The sequence below is a fragment of the Larimichthys crocea genome, chromosome XIX (genome assembly GCF_000972845.2).
Source record: "Larimichthys crocea isolate SSNF chromosome XIX, L_crocea_2.0, whole genome shotgun sequence".
In the NCBI taxonomy this organism is placed as follows: Eukaryota; Metazoa; Chordata; class Actinopteri; family Sciaenidae; genus Larimichthys; species Larimichthys crocea.
Genome location: NC_040029.1, coordinates 2,803,361 through 2,820,227, shown reverse-complemented (window position 1 = coordinate 2,820,227; position 16,867 = coordinate 2,803,361). Strand labels below are relative to the sequence as shown.

Below are 16,867 nucleotides of genomic sequence, written 5' to 3'. Positions count from 1 at the left end.
TTCTGCATGTCGCCAATCTGCACAGTTTCACTTTGGCCCGAATGTGTGGCTGCACCCGCGTGAGATTGGCAACGCTGCAGGCGATAGCACACACACATGCACGCACGCGCACACACACACACACACATACAAGCACACACACACACACACAGGCAGTCAGCCTGAATAAAACTGGAGAAGGGCACAGGGGCACAGTGTGTAAACACCTCAGTTAATGTGATTTTGCTCACTGTCTCCTCTGCTAATGCCCTTTCAATCTTACTTAGCTGTATTTATTTGGACATAAAGATCAGAGAAAGGATACTGGATAAGACGGGGAGCAAAAACCCCTCATAAATAAACAAAACAAAAAAGTATAAAATGACTATTTTGTAAGCCGTGCATGCAAAATCTCCATAATTTTCCGATTCAGACAGCATTTGAATGAGGTCAAATGCATATGGTACAGACATGGCAGCCAAATAGCAGAGCTATAGTGTGTAAAATCCCCTTGGCACTGCTGTGTCCTGGAGGCAGCGCTCCCACACAACAGACGGGACTCCCACCACACAGCCTGCAGGGTGGAGTTGTCTCACTGTAAAAAGGCTGCCAGCAACACCGAGAGTCCAATCACTCTGTCACAGAGGGGAGAGCTGATGCAGAACGCTGCTGTTTTCCCTTTTTTTTTTTTGTAAAATTAGCAGTGATGCCACATTTGGGAAAGTAGCCTGAAGGCTGAGAGATGAGGCCTTGAGACCAGAAGGGTGCCTGTTCACACTCTGAGAAAGATAGAAAAATGGGAATGTGGTGCATCTTGGAGCCCGTAGGGAGATCTAGTCTTCATTTTACTCTTTTCTTTGTGTCTTCTCATAAGGATCTGGATGAAAGCTCCTGTGTTTTCTCTAGCTGTGCATGCCACAATAAGTGCGTGTATTATTCACAGATAATGAGGGGAATCCTCTGTGGAAACTACCAAAGCTGCTCACTGGAAATGAGCAGCATCTGGTACTGGGTTCAGTGGGTTTATTGGTTTTCCATGTGTGTAGAGATTTCAGCTTTGTTTACTGTTAAAGAAAATCCCCAATCAATACCTGCTCACAGCATTTCATAGAGGGTTCATTCTGCAATAACTGAGTGAACTGAGTATAAAACATAAAGAATGATCATAATAAGGTGTCTTTCTGTGTCACCTAGGGATCAAATTTGACTCCATATGAGTTACAGGAGTCATTTATTGTGCTCTGGCACAACAGAAACACACATAGCATATTATTTAATGTGTAAAGTCATTTATTTGTATTATTATTTCTCCCGGTGCAAAGCAGACTAACACTTTAGTGTACAGGTGAATTGGAATTAAAAAAGCTTAAAACTAGTAATTAAAAACTATATTTCAACTCTTTGAGTTTTGTATATGTAATAATTCTTTTCATTGACTCTAAACAATGTTTACTCCTAATCTTATTTTGTACTATATATGCATAAAATAGGGAAGATGCTGCAATTAAAACACTGTAAATGTACTGTCGGTGGTTTAAAACGTGTACTGAGATCAATAAAATCTTTTCAATGGCCTTTTATTTTGAATATTATGCTACTTTAATTAGCTTGGATCATGAAAAAAACAAAATAAAACAAACATCATTTAAATTCTGTCCCCACGTCTTCATTTAAGATAAGTCTGCGACTTAATTGGTAACTAATCTTATTTAATCTGAATGCTAATTGTAGTTAGCAGTTTGTGTTTGCTCTTAGCAAACAAGGTAATAGTCTTTTTTTTTTCTATCTGTCCATAGTATCTTCATAGAACCATTTTCATAAATACTAGACATTTGTAGGGGTGCAAGATTTTGGCCCTTTATTTTCAGAAAATGGGAAACATGGAATATAATATTCATAACCATGTTTTCATGCATGTAAAATCACCTGAAAATAAGAATCTTTTTGTTTTTGTTACTTGAAAATTATCTTTTTATATTCTACAGCGGGAGCTGGTCCTCTTTCACGGAGACTGCCATTTTGAAACACTGTGTTTCTACAGTAGCCCAGAACAGACAAACTAAATATTGAATCCAGACAGGGCCTTTCAAGTGTTTTTTAGGGTGATGTGAGGAGATTGCAATGCAGCAATTAGTCCACTAGATGCAACTAAATTCTACACACTGGACCTTTAACTAATTTTATTTAATCTGAATGCTAAATGCAGTTTGCAGTTTTTGTTTGCTCTTAGCAAACACACATTTATTTCAGAGACCATAGTATGTTTTATTCCATTTTAAACAATTTTAATACATTTTAGACATTTTTAAATTGCTGCTACTAACATATGATATTTTATATGTTTTGGTGACAGTACTCCAAAACTGTACTGCAAGTATTAATTCCTCTCCTCTGTTTACTATAATGTTAATTATCTTTTATATATATTTGATATTAAAGTTGTGGTTGGGGTGTAGTTCAAGCGGGGGCGCCATCATGGAGGACAAGCCCAGCAGGCTGCTCTGTGTGTGTGTGTGTGTGTGTGTGTGTGTGTGTGTGTGGAGGGACGAGCCTCATCCAGTCTGCTGCCATTGGCTCCTGCGACGTTATAAATACAGGCAAATGGCATTTACCGGCTCAGAGCAGGCGGAGACGCAGAGGGGGAGACAAGGCAGGCGAGTTGGGGAGAGGCACCGCGATCCGCATCTGTCGCTTTTCTAAACACGAGGATTGGACTTTTTATTTTTATTTTTTATTTTTTTTGTTCCTCCACATTTGATCCCGTCTAAAATCAATGAAGGAGAGACGCTCGTGTCAGAAATTATCTCTGAAATCCGGCATGGATCCCAGTCAGAGTGTGAAGTGTAAGATAGTGGTGGTGGGAGACAGCCAGTGCGGGAAGACTGCCCTGCTTCACGTGTTCGCCAAGGACTGTTTCCCTGAGGTGAGACCCCCTGCAGACCCTGCACACTGATGAACATGATGCTAATTAACCTGCTTTTATTAATACACAGTGCTATGATCATAAAACATGTCTCGATTTTTAATGGAGATGGATGAGGACAGATGGGTTAATGCTCCAGTAATGATGAAGGACATGCACTGTATATGATGTATGTGTTGCAGCTGTACAATAAATGGTGCATGCACACATAGAGCTGTGGTATTTCTCTTTGTTTCAAGCTTCATTCTGATTATTCCCATTAAAGTTTAAATTCCTGTGTCCTCCCCCCGCAGAGCTACGTCCCCACGGTCTTCGAAAATTACACAGCCAGTTTCGAAATCGACACGCAGAGGATCGAGCTCAGTTTGTGGGACACCTCAGGTAATTATGCTCCCTCTTCACTCCCCCCTCATGTCCCTGCTCGTGTTGTTGGACGTCACTGCAGATCAGTTGTGGTGAAATGTCCGGACACGTTCCAACATGCAGGGGTCATTTGTACAAACCTTCTCTCAGTGTGACCACCACCTTCCTCTGGACATACAAGCTGCTCCCTGCCTGATTAGAGGTGATCTGATAGGGATAGAGGTCAAACCTGGCCACATCCTCGCAAGCTGAGGTCGATGTGGAGGTATCTACCGTCCAAAATGTGAAAACCACGAGATGTAAAGAGGCTCAGGGTTTGCGTTTTTGCGAATAATGAAATTAATCTCTGACCCATTTAAATCAATAAAGCTGGGTTAATCCTTTTCCATAGTCAGGGGTTGCAGTTTCTACAAGCCAGGCACGTTTTCCCCCTCAGATTCTGAAAAGCAGCTCACCTTTTACCTACATGGAAATTGTTAGTATTGTAACAAAAGCGTTAACGCAGAAATGCATCAAAGTGCTGGATTCGATTTATGAATTCCTCCCAGCTGAGCAAATCTAAAGCAGAACCAGGAAAGGGAAGATAATGACAGGCTGAATGGAGCACACACACACACACACACACACACACACTCATACATCTGGAGAACACACTTTGAAATTCATCCCCATTGCAGTTTTCGGGAAAAGTTTAGTTGTGCAACATGTGTAACTGACTTTCTGGCTTTTATCACCCTTGTTGGTTGGACTTTATGTTCAGGGTCCAAGCCAGCTGCTGCGTCCCCTGTGTGTGTGTGTGTGTGTGTGTGTGTGTGTGTGTAAACAAACCCACTTTTCCCATCCATCAATGCCCGAGCAGTGAAAAGCACAGCAATCAGGCGTGAGTGAGGCGTATGTTGCGTGTGTGCGAGCATGTGGTGTGTGTGTGCGTGTGTGTGGGTGGGTGTGATGGGCGGGGACAAGTCGACAGCCAGCTGTTGCAGGTCTCTGGCCTGTGAATTCCTAGGCGACGTTTGAGTTTTCTCGGTACGAGAAAAGTCAATTCGCAAGTCCGGATTTTCGAAGACAAATTTCCCGACAGCTGGGCAGGGGAAAGTTTCGAGTTTTTTTTTTTTTTTTTTTTCTGCTGAGAGGAAATGAAAATAAGAGCATCAGCAGATAATCCTCATTTTCAGGCTTAGTAACACTACAAGCAAGCAAAACAAGGAGCTCACATTTCAAATTCCTCCACCCCTACAGCGTGTGTGTATTGTGGAAGTGGAAAGGCGAAGAAAATGAAAGCAAGCCAGAGAGTGAGAATTTTGTTTTATTGCGCTGTGTTGGCCGGACGCCTGGAGCCATTTTTCTTTTTCTCTCTGCTTCATAAAACAGCAAGAAGGAGGAGGAGGGGGGGTCCTATTAGATCAGTGGGTCTAAGATGCAGCCAGATACTCCCACCCACCCCCCATCTTCAATCCTAACCCCCCACCCAACACACGAGCACACACACACAGCAGGGACTGATTGATACAGCTTTCGGCTTGACTGGTCCCTTTGTAGAGAGACCCATCGGCCATGGCCAATCCAATCGATCCCTTATCTCCTGAGGGGTGTGTGTGTGTGTGTGTGTGTGTGTGTGTGTGACCCCAGCATACACTGGGACAAAGACCAGGACACAGAGGAGAAGGCAAACACTTTGCCCCCCCCCCCCTCCCTTTCCTCCCTCACAAATACACACCTACACACAAACTGTGGTGGTCTTTGTTCTTTGCAGTGATGAGTGGCCTAATGAGCAGCCTGGTGTGTGTGTTTTAAAAAGGGAGGGTGATGAGAGTAATTCAGGTCATTAAAGGTAAACGCCTGCCAGTTGTGTAGCCTTCCATTTGTCCCTCCGCCCCTGCTTGTCCGTGCTAGCTCTGCTTCCCGTGCTCAGGGTGGGGCCCCCGTCGGGACCGAGGCGCAGTCTTTGATGCTTTGCAATACTTTTACCCGCAGAGGAAGCGGTTTACACTGTCTGCCTGCATGTCTAAATGAGCTGCAAAGGTGTTTGTTTGAGAGGATGGGAACAGACAGGGAAGGTAAACAGAACGTCCCCCGCAGCTCAGCGCCCGCGTGCCTGAGGCCTCTTCTCATTTTCCTGAGTTAGTCAGTGGTTGTCTACCACCACCAAGTATGTAATCGCAGGCGGGGCTGCAACTAACATTTTTTTATTATTGCCAATTTGGTTTTAGTTCTTAAAATGTAAAGAAAGGCCCAGAACATGTTCCCAGAGCCCATGGTGATGTTTTTTAATTGCTTGTCCTACAGTCCAAAACCCAAATATTCTTAATTAACAATCATATAAAGCAGAGAAAAGCAGCAAATCCTCACTTTAGAAAAGCTGGAACCGGCAATTGTTTCAGATATTTCCAATTTAGTGATTTAAATCTGCATAAATAGTTGTTGGCTACATGATCTGCAACTCCTGACTGACTGAAGGTCCTTCGCTTTGTCTTTCTGTTGTTTGAGACTGTTTGGTGTGTTTGTTAAAGCTGTTTCTGGAAACAACGCTATGAGAACGGTGTAAGAAAACCATAGTTTCAGGCCAGTAGACCAAAACAATGAGCTAAAAGAGGCTAAAATGATCTGTAGAGTGGGACTGTTGTACAGTCTTACCCATTGTTAATATTAAAGCAGCTTAAAAATAGCTGTTTTTTAAATTTTCGGTCAATCAACTAATGGTTTCAGCACTCATGGAATGTTGCTTTAAACAGATTTTGCACCGTTGCACTGGGGAAATATTCATACTTATTGAGTGAACTGCAGAAAAACATAGCATCAGTGGCCTAGAGATATTTGTTGCAACTTTCTTAAAGGACTTTTTCAAAGCCTGGCTAAACAAAATCTGATCAGATAAACACAGGAACTTTCAGGCGTTTTCACATCAAGGATTGCCAAAGTGTGTCAGGCCCAGTGGATCTTATCCCGGAGAACCTCATGGGAAAGTCGTTTGTTTTTTTGTGTGTGTAGCGCTGATTTGAACAGCTGCCGACTTTGCACTTTAAAAGATGACCCACTTTAAAAAAAAAACAAGAAAGTCAGATAAAGAAGTTTTAAAGGAAGATGCATATTGACAGAGTTTGGTCAGAGCAGCATCACTTCCCTCCTGTAACTTCTCGAGCGTGTTGCATGTGCTGTTTCCCCCCCCTTGTAATGCTGGACAGCATAGCTGTGGGACTTCTTCACTCTGCACTGTGGCCCCTCCATTCCTTTTTTCGGCAGCCATTGTTGCGTTGGATCACATTTCTGGGCTCAGCGAATTGGAGACGCATGTCTGGCATTCCTCAGACTAAAGGTTTCTACTTCCTCCTCCACAAAGACCCCTATTGTACCCAGCAGGCCTAGATCCTCGGTGGAGTGAAAGAGAAGTGGCGTGGTTCACTAAAGCCCTACCTCGTTTCCAAGGGGGGAAATTGAATCACGCTGGAATTTGCCGACTGCTAGAGAGCCTTGAGCTAACGTTATACAGTGTATGAACTGAAGGACAGTGGAACCCTGGAAGAGATTAATAGACTTCCTGTCGGCTAATGTCATGGAAGGACTTTGTGTGTGGTGTTACACCTGACATTAAAATCCGTGTCCGGTCTTCGTGACACTGAACACCTTCCTGGCTCTCCCCGTCCTTCCATTCACCCTCCTGTTTAAATGCCATGTACTCCATTTGTGTTGTACTTGAGTACTCGTACTTTGAGTGTCATTCACACCTCCAGAGCTTGTTTATGATGGATCTTTATGTTCTAGGTTCCCATCTGGATGGATTTTTCATTCAGTCGAAATTGAACTTGTTTGTCTTGTTGGACACTTAATTCACTCCTGAGCTTCTTTTCATCAGCAGGAAATCAAGGTGCTAGATTTACAAGCCCAATGTGCCATCTTACTGGCCCCAGGCAAACAGACAATCAATATTGTTGAGCCCCACATAAGTGAAGCAATGAGGGACAAAACGACAGTGTGTACTCTGGCAATTTGATGAGATATTTCCTCATCTCAGTCATGACTTTGCTGACTTTAGAGGATCTTATTTAACCAAAAGTATTGAATGGTTGTGTTAAAACATAAAATACTGTTTGCTACATTTTATTAAACCATTTTTTTTCCGAACCGAGGTCGTGAAAAATGTATTTTTTCAAAATATTGAAAGGCTTCAGTAGAACAGTGTGTGTCCTATTGTATCATATACCATAAAATATTTAATGATGAATCAATACACATCATAACATAGCATATTGTAGCATATTTTAACATAATTTTAGGGTAAAATATTGATATTAGATAAAAATATCAAAGTGGCATTGTTACATATACGGTCGCTCATAACAGTTACGTATTGTAGCATGTCTTATCGCAACATAGTGTAGATCATAACGTATCAGAACACTTTGTCTTACAACGTGTTGTATCGTAACATCATTTATTAACATATAGTGTGTTATGTTGTGTAGCAACACTGTTCATTGTATCAAATCCGATGGTAACATATTGTATCGCAACGTTGCATCATAGAAAGTTATCGTAACATGTCTTATGGTAACACAGCGCATTGCAACACTACATATTGTAATATAGTGTTCATCAACATACACTGTTATGTTATATTGATACATGTAACACATTATATTATATCATATATCATCATGTTGTAACGTGCCTTATATCATATTGCATCTGCACACACTGTAATACATTGTGATGTGTTGTATTAGCATGATGCAGCAACAGATATCTTGGTAACCACAGCAACTACAGCAGACTTGACTTCAGGTTATTCCAGTTTAAATTGCTCTCTGTCTCCTCTGTTTGTGTTGAACGTGTCTGGCTGGCGAGATGTTATATCTGTAATCTGGACGGTGTAGGATGGCTCGACGTGGCTGTCGCTGTTTGCTGTTTCCACAGGTGTCCCCGAAGGCTTAACGCCTCTCCACACACACACACACACACACACACACACACACACACACGTGCTCACCACCCTTTCGCTGAGTTCTGCTCAGCTATGTCAGCTATGCAGTAAATCAGCACGCCTGCAGACCTGTTGCCATACCTCCAGAGTGTCAGACGCAGCTGGCTTACCTCAGGACTGTGTGTGTTTGTGTGAGATAAAGTAAATCTCCATGTCAGTGAAACATTTGTGCAAAAGGAAAGTGGTCTGTCTTGAATAACACGGAATATTTTAAAACCGTTTTGCAGGCAGGCAAATATGGGGAAATTTCAGATTGTGTTTTTTTTCAATGGAAGTTAGAGAACATCTGGGCAACTTGAATAATGAGTCACATTACATGAATAGGGCAGAATGTATTTCCCAACTGGTTTCAAGTGTATTTATTACATTAAGTTGTGCTGAGAAAGCACATTAGCAAACCAGGAAGGAAGGACATTTTTACATCTTGGAAGAGTTTTTTACTTAGTCATGGAAAATCATTTGTCGTTTTTTCATCAGGACCACAGTGGAAGATTGGTATTGTTTCCCGTTTTACACACAACAGCGTTCATTTGCTCTGTGTGTGTGTGTGTGTACAAGACACAAGGGGGAGGATATGTTTTAAGAGAAGGCGAGGGGGCTGGACATTGTGCGTGTCACTGTGTGTTTAAAGGACACAGAGGGTGGACAGGGTGTGTGTCTTCCTTCCAGATTTAGAGATCCTGTGGGAGAACAATGACAGGAGCTAATTAGATGACAGTCACCAGGTCTTTGTGTGTGTGTGTGTGTGTGTGTTTCAGCTGTGGGATTTCTTCTTATCTTTCCAGTTGGCAGAAAGATGACCTCAAAGCAGAGTTTAGTCTCAGACCTAAAGCAGTAAAGACTACACTAAAGAAAACCATTGACAGAGCTGCACACACACTTCAACCAGATTTAAATTGTGATCCTCCGTGAGAGTTGCTGCTTATGTTTTGCGGCCTTAAATAGAGAGCTGCACTTAAAGGATTTCCAGCTATAAATACACGTACCTCCAGGTAAATTCACAGGAATATGTGGAGACACTTTAAAACAAGACCTCACACACTGCAACCAGCAACTCAGATATGTGTTTTTCATCTCATTGGGTTGGTAAAAACAATCAATTCATTGTAAAATGTCAACCGACTACAGCTTACCCTTTCAGTCGCGGGATCTTATTTTTCCATGATTGGTTCCAGACAGTGAGGGCAGGAAAGGGAAAAAAAAAAAACTTCAAACAATGCAATGTGGTCGTGATTGATTGTGAGACAGCCATGAAAAATGAGAAATAAATTCTTGCGGGGGGATCCCACATTCCCTCCTCGCCTTGTACTTTCAGTGTTGTGTCGATGATAGCCGCTCAGAGTCGGAGCCTTTTGTGTATAGGTGGTGTCACCTAACAAGACGGCTTTCCAAAAGGTTCTCAGGGGAGTGAGTGGAAAAGCAAAGAGTCCTTGGGAAGCCTGTTCCCATATGAAACACATTATGTTCAGATCAAGACATCAGAATAATTTATTCTGTGCAGCTCCTGGCGTTCACACTTCACTGAGTTTTTCAATATAGTGAAAGGCATTAAGACAGACATTGTGAAAGTGTGTATCAACATTTGGGAAAGCGATACCATTGCATTACTGACCCCCTCAAAACATAAAATGTCCTGTCGCTTCTCTGTGCCAAATAGTCCCCCATAAAGTCAGGGGCTGTTTAACTGCGGCCAGTTAGCTTGTAAATGTGCATTGCAATTTACGCCTAGCCAAATGTGCAATGTGTTTCAGCGCAACTTCAGTTTTCACAGAATTGTTCACGGTCTCCGTCGGATGGAGCAGTGATCTTTCAGTCAGTTAAAGCTCTGAAACCAGCGCCTTGAAACGATGCAACAAGAGCGTTGAACCAAAACAGTAGTTTCAGCCCAGTAAACCAAAACAACGAGCTGAAAGACGCTAAAATGACCCGCGGGGCGGATGGGAGGCTCAAACCCGCGCTCAAACACTAGGAATGCGTGATTATGGACATAGACACGGTTCTGATTTCTGCATGCGGCGGTTGTACGTTTATCGTGCACACATCAGCCAGTGTCATGCTTTGTTGTGCGAGGCCCAGGCCTGGAAGGAAGCACGGGTTGTTTAAACAGTGTTGTCTCCCATCCAGACTGTTTAGATTAGGATCACTAGATTCCTGAGTGTGTGTGTGTGTGTGTGTGTGTGTGTGATGGTGCATTCCTGGCTTTACCCCACAGCAGTGTTTTTAAAAAGACCTCCCAGGGGAACCTTCAGTTACCAAAAACAAAATTCTCCAGATTTTTTGGCAGCTAGTTGTGTGTGGTCAGCTCTCGCCTGTCATGTGATCTTGACTCACCTTGACATGACGCCACCCTCTCCTCCCCTTCGCCTCCCCTCCCTTCCTCTCCGTGGATGTTTCAGTCTGGCGGAGGGATGGGCGTCTCCCTCACACATGGTTTCAATTTTTCATTTCCTCGCTCTGAAGTTCTCTGTTTCTGTTGAGAGGATTTCTTCAACAACTGATCTTGTCACAGTCAGCACATTTTTCCGACTGATGCTGCATATTTGTTTTTCTCGCCTGGTTGCCATGGATTATGGCTGAGCTGCGTTCATGTCATATGAGAATAACTGTCAGAAACGCTTTAGACTTTAAAGCGATGATTTGGCTGTGTTCATGCATTCTAGAAAAGATATTTGAGGTTTTCTGTAGCTTTGGTCACTGCCCCTCACTTCAATGCAGGTATTTCCTGTTCAGTGAAGTCAAAATGTCTCCCAGTAAAAAAAAAAAAGTTCTTGAATTGGAAAACCTGTGACACAAGTTGTCCAATTTTCTGTCTGTAAAGCACTGTTGGCAAAAGCTGAATCCCTGTTTGGAGAGCTCCCAAAATAATGTTCAACAGCAAATTAAATCAGTCGTAACTAGAGTGCTTGAAGTGATTTCCAATCCTAAATTCACAAGGATGAAGTTATGTTGCATAAACCTGGTTGTGTGAGTATTTGTGTGTCTCTGTGTTCTTGTCAAAGAGCTTTAAAGACCGACCAAATTGAATCTAAACGTTGTGTCAATACGCTTCATTTTTGTCTTTTCATTTTGTTTCAGGTTCTCCGTACTACGACAATGTAAGGCCCCTCTCCTACCCAGACTCTGATGCCGTCCTCATCTGTTTCGACATCAGTCGCCCTGAAACGCTCGACAGCGTACTGAAAAAGGTTTGTTGCTCTTTACTGACACATTAATCCCTGAGGCGATTATCATGCTCTTTGATGAGCTCAGGAGAAGTCTTTAGCCTGTAAACTGTAAACATCCCTTGACTTTGATTTAGCTTGATCTGCTGACAAAGGCCATGTTGTATTTATGGTCAGGAGATTTTTCTGTTGCCTCTGTCACGTTAGATCTTGTGATGTAAAGTTGTAAAGCTCTAGTGTGACTTGAAGGTGGTTGGGTCAAGTCCCTTGAGCGGCTGGAAGAGGGAAGTAACACTCTCCGCTGACTTCTGAACCCATACTGTGGTGTAGCGACGAGTTACTCACATGAAGCCGCTGGTGGTTACTGTCTGATGACTGTGGTTGTACATGACTCCCCCATATCAGAGCGTGTACTAAACATAAAAACATGCAGCATCACACATAGGACTGATGGAAGGCTGTGGTGGGACCAGAAATGCTAAAAATGTAAACCTATTGTTCTGTACGGTTAAAACACACCTGGCACTTGCTCATCTTTTGTAAAGAACATCCTGTTTTCATGGTGTTTTATTTTAGCTGTCTATAAAAGTTACAATACGACCAAGTCCCAATCTGAAACAGATCCATGGAAAACCTACATTAACTTGGCATCTTCAAAGGAGACCCAGTCTGAAAGGAATTCAAGAAAAACTAGACATGATCTCATTCTGGGAGCCAACAACTGGACCCAGTCAGACTTAGGGTGTTTTGAAACTGAATTACTCAGGTCCTGTCATGAAGGGAATGTACTTTTTTGTCAGCCCAGGTCAGACCTTGCATTTTCTGGTTAGCTGCTTGCAATGGTTGATTTCACTCATCAAAGCGCTTCGTGCTATGGGAACCTTTTTTAGATCAAATTTGCAGATCTAGGTCAGATCATGCTTGTGACTGGACCAAGACGAGTCCTTCTAAAGAACCGTGTTGTGCTTTCCTTTTCTATGGTCAGATACAAATGAATCATACAAAGGGGGAATGCGAACAGGAGAGGACTTGGCCTAACTTTGATCCCAGGTCCATGACCTTTCCAAACCTCTACCCTAGATAATGTCTGCAGTGACGCCTTCTTTGTGATCGACCCCCAACAGCTACAATTTTAGGAATTTTGAGGTCATGGGTAGAGGTTCCCCAGTGACCCTCAACTTATTTATTTGGCCTAAAATGAGTGAAATGTAAACATACCCAGTCTAGAAAGTCTGGAAGCTATAGCCATGTGTGGCAACCATAATAGAGGTCTAAATGTATATGATCTGCTGTTAAAAATCGTGAACTGTTTCATTCTTTTTAATTGGGCATATGTATTTTCACCAGTCATCCAACAGTGTTACTGTTAAATCATGTTAGCTTACCATCATTAGCAGTAATTAGGAATGTGTTAACCAGTTGTTCCAGTCATTGGGCTGCTCACATGCTACAATGTGAGTGTCTGTCTGGTGATCAAACTGTGTTATGTTCGTCAAAGGCCATGTTTCAGACAATGAGCTTGTAGATTAGAATTAGCGTTGGGTTTTGGCTTTTAGTCAAGTGCTGTTTGTGCAGACAGAAAGTGGTAGACTGTACTAAACAACTTCCTCTTTGGACGTCGATGAACTTGATCCCCTGACCAGCCAGCCCGCCAGCCAGCCCTGAGGCATATTAGCCTCAGATTAAATCCCCTGGAGAAATGCCATTAATCACAGAGCATTTATTGTTGTCAGGGAGGAAACATGGGGATTATTTGTAGTTCCTTTTCAGGGTTCAAAGCATGAGGGGTTCCAGGAAGTGGCAGCTGTAACCTTTGTACCTAATGGATGGGTGATGGGGGTAGAAGTCCTGGGATTTTGTGTCAGATCATTCGGGCCAACATGCATATTTTATCAAATATTTGAACTCTTGGATTTAAGCGTCTTTGTTCGGTTGATATTTTGGGAAAATGGAGCAGAATTTTCTCACTACTGTCGAATGAAATAAAGGATTGTCTCTAAATGTTGCCTCATTACAAGCTTTTGTCTTTCTCCACAGTGGAAAGGGGAGATCCAGGAGTTTTGTCCCAACACTAAGATGCTGTTGGTTGGATGCAAGTCAGACTTGCGCACCGACCTGAGCACGCTGGTGGAGCTTTCCAACCACAGACAGACACCAGTCTCTTATGACCAGGTATGCAGAAATTTAAATGAAACATACAATTAGTAAACTAGTGAGTGAAATCACTCATGAATAGCCACTCATTGTACTCTACTTTAAGCCATGTTTAACTGATCCCTATAAGAGCGAAAATCCTTTTCCGGTGGTGACCATATTTGACCTCTTCCTCCTCAGGGTTCCAGCATGGCGAAGCAAATCTCGGCGCCCTACATCGAGTGCTCGGCTCAGCAGTCGGAGAACAGCGTCAGAGACATTTTCCATGTGGCCACGCTGGCTTGCATCAATAAAAACAACAAAAACGTCAAGCGCAGTAAGACCGCCCGCGGCACCAAGAGGATTTCACACATGCCCAGTAGGCCCGACCTGGCGGCTGTGGCCACGGACCTCCGGAAGGACAAAGCCAAAAGTTGCTCGGTCATGTGACTGATCAGACTGAGGAGGATTAGACTGAGAATGAGGACAGAGCACAGTGCAAGCAGGAAGCAATGGGGCAGCGCTCTTTCCTGCATGCTAAAGACCCCTTATTTGTCCGGAAAGGGGTTTTATAAGCTTCAATTGATGTACATGTTACTGGAATACTCTGCACCAACGAAAACTCAATGCGTAGTAGCATCCCAATCTATGTGGCCCCCCGCCCCACCAGACGAGGAAGCTATCTGTCAGCGAGCTACCTGCTCGGGGAAGTGACCTGCTTCCTTTGGGAGGACAGAGCGGATGCGGTCGAGGCTTTCCACACCAACAGGAAATGAGCAGGGGGAGTGATGTCATTAGGATGCTCATTTGTAAAGGAAGTGTTTAAGAACATGTGATCTTTTGAATGAGAGCCAAAGCCGGTGATGGGGGGCGGGGGGTTTGCTGCCTGGGACAAAAAGAGGAGCTACTGTTGTTTGTGCTGGATCAAAGACCTTTTGCTCGGAGGGCTTACACAACAACTCGTCACTGTAGTTGGGAACTGACTCTCACCCTTGCTCCTGTAACTGTTAGTCTGCGTGCAGAGGTGATTAGAAGAAGAATTTCTTAGTCCTGCACAAAGGAAACCTGACGCTGTTTGTCCCCTGTCTCTGATATGTTGTTGGTATAATGTGAAGTCATTGGTGTGTAACTGCATTGTTGTTTTATTTTAGCTTCACCCTAATGAGTTGCAACCATGATCCTAGGAGCTGAATGATCCCTCTGATCACGCCTGAGCTATTTGAGTTCATAACTGCACATTTGTATCAGTTAGACAGCCATTCTGTGCCCATTCATTTCACCTCAACAGCTCCACATACATAATGCCCCTCAGAAGACAGATTATCATAACTGTTCTCCACATGACAGCTTTATGGCGTCCCCTGTATCATACTGGAGAGCCATGAGTAAAACTCTCACAGCTGTATTCAGCCTCTAGAATTTGGCCAACGATTTCTCAAATCCCGGTGATGAATAAATGTAATTTGGCCTCTCACCAATCTGTGACACTGTTTTTGAGATTAGAACAACAACAAGTTGCGTAACACAAAACCTCTTAATGGACCCGTAATGGGCCCAAAAGCTTTAATTGACCAACACTTGACTAAATTTGACTAATTGTGCAAAATGAGTATGTCGAAACAGGCCGACAGCCAGCTTGAGCTATAAATCATTTTTCTACTGCACTTTAGGGAGGGAGTGGAAATGAAAGCAACAATAAAATGTTGTTTATTAGGCTCTGAAAACATCAAAACTCTCTGCTGAGCATTTCCCTGAAGTGTTTAGACTCTGGTGTTGTAATATTCCGGCAAAACCAGCATTGAAAACAGTTTAAATTCACAATGAAGTCAGTTCTTTCCACCACATCAGGTCCAAATTAGCTGAATTGACATTTGAGGGAACAGAAAGTCCAAAATGGTGGAGCCCATCATAGCTTATTAGCTATGTTGTTTTTGTTGTTATCGTTGTTGTATACTTATTTACTCAGCTCCACAAAAGAGAAATGATTTGTAGACAGTTACGAGACAGGAGACGACGCTACTTTTCCGAATAAACTGAACTCGTCCCGTTAGCGACCAAGCTAATGAGACTTATGAATGATACTTAGTGAATTTGCTTGCTCATAGAGCCCCCTCTTTTCAGTAACTGTTCATTGTAGACTTGCAACAACCAATTAATTGGTTCATGAACATAAAATTAACTACTAATAGTACAGACAGAGAAAATTTAAAGAACCTTAGGGAGCTAGTATTAGCCGGCTGGCTAGCCTGTTAGTGGTTAGCCAGCTGCGACATTTTACCAATTATTATATAAATAATTTCCCTGTTTCTCTTTCTGGTATGAGCAGGCTTTAGCTCAAACTGGATAATTTTATTTTTCCTACATGGTTGGAAATGTCAGTGTTTTTGGTTTCACGACCCTGACCTGAAATACGTCATAATGTAAACAACAAATGGGTGTCAGTTTGAAAATTCGATTTTTTTTTCTCTAGTCTTGAGAAAGCGTTTTAAATTTGCTTCTCTAACAACAGTGCAATTAAGGGGCTGTTTAAATATTAAAAGGTATTGATGCACTTTTAATGTAACTTTCAGACTTCCCTGTTAGCTTGTTCAAATGCCAGAGACGTGTCTCATTTGGCGGCTCGGTGGCTTATCGTTGTTTTCTAATCTGTCGTCACCTCCCAATGTACATTATCATGTTTTCTTGAATGTTGATGTCACCTTCAAATGTCTTTGCCAATGTTGTTTGCCGCAATATTTATTGAATTATATATTTTCCCTTTAGAATAAATGCAAATGGAATTAAAGAGAAGTGTCTTTTCTGTTCATTGAGAGAAAACATGCTTTAAAAATGGAAAACATGAAGCTGTAGTTTTGTGATCGTTCAGTTATCACTCAACCACAAGTAAGTGAGTGAATTGGTACTCATGGGAAGCACAGCTGTCTCCCATTTGAAGCAAAGAAATCGTTGATGGGTAGAGCCAGAGATTCAGATTTGCCTAATTTGTGAAAAATTCACTGCTCGCTAAGGACACATTTACACCTCTGTGACAAAAACAATCTCAATGTGATGCAAATGAAATCTCCAAACTCCTTTTGAGAAAGTGACTCAGCAAATTAAATGCATCCAGTCTGGTATTTTCAGACAAAATAAGACCCACAGCGACCTGATATTTGGCAACGATCACATTTTCTGACCGTTGCGTCACTGGATTCTCACCAGGTTTCACACTTTCCTCTGAACTGAGGTAACAGTAATAACTTCTGCACAAGTTCAGGCTGTTCTCAAGGGTATTTTCTTTCTTTGTCACCTAAAATTGAACTCGTATGGAAAGCAAGAGTGGGAAATAGC

The 16,867-nt window shown here is 42.5% G+C and overlaps 1 protein-coding gene across 1 annotated transcript; it reads left to right on the top strand.

Annotated features, from left to right (window-relative positions):
* The first annotated feature begins 2,581 nt into the window (after window positions 1-2,581).
* rnd3a (Rho family GTPase 3a) lies at window positions 2,582-16,322 on the top strand. Its single transcript, XM_010738936.3, has 5 exons — window positions 2,582-2,902; window positions 3,196-3,283; window positions 11,319-11,428; window positions 13,442-13,576; window positions 13,739-16,322. Exons 1-5 carry the CDS (start codon window positions 2,753-2,755, stop codon window positions 13,985-13,987), a joined length of 732 nt encoding a protein of 243 aa, XP_010737238.1. The 5' UTR covers window positions 2,582-2,752; the 3' UTR covers window positions 13,988-16,322.
* Window positions 16,323-16,867: the final 545 nt, after the last annotated feature.

What these genes read in the sequence shown, in the direction of transcription:
- rnd3a (XM_010738936.3), top strand. Translation starts at nt 2,753, where the DNA reads ATGAAGGAGAGACGCTCGTGTCAGAAATTATCTCTGAAATCCGGCATG. An exon ending in TCGACAGCGTACTGAAAAAG is followed by an intron (nt 11,429 to 13,441) that starts GTTTGTTGCTCT and finishes CTTTCTCCACAG; the next exon opens with TGGAAAGGGGAGATCCAGGA. An exon ending in CACCAGTCTCTTATGACCAG is followed by an intron (nt 13,577 to 13,738) that starts GTATGCAGAAAT and finishes CTTCCTCCTCAG; the next exon opens with GGTTCCAGCATGGCGAAGCA.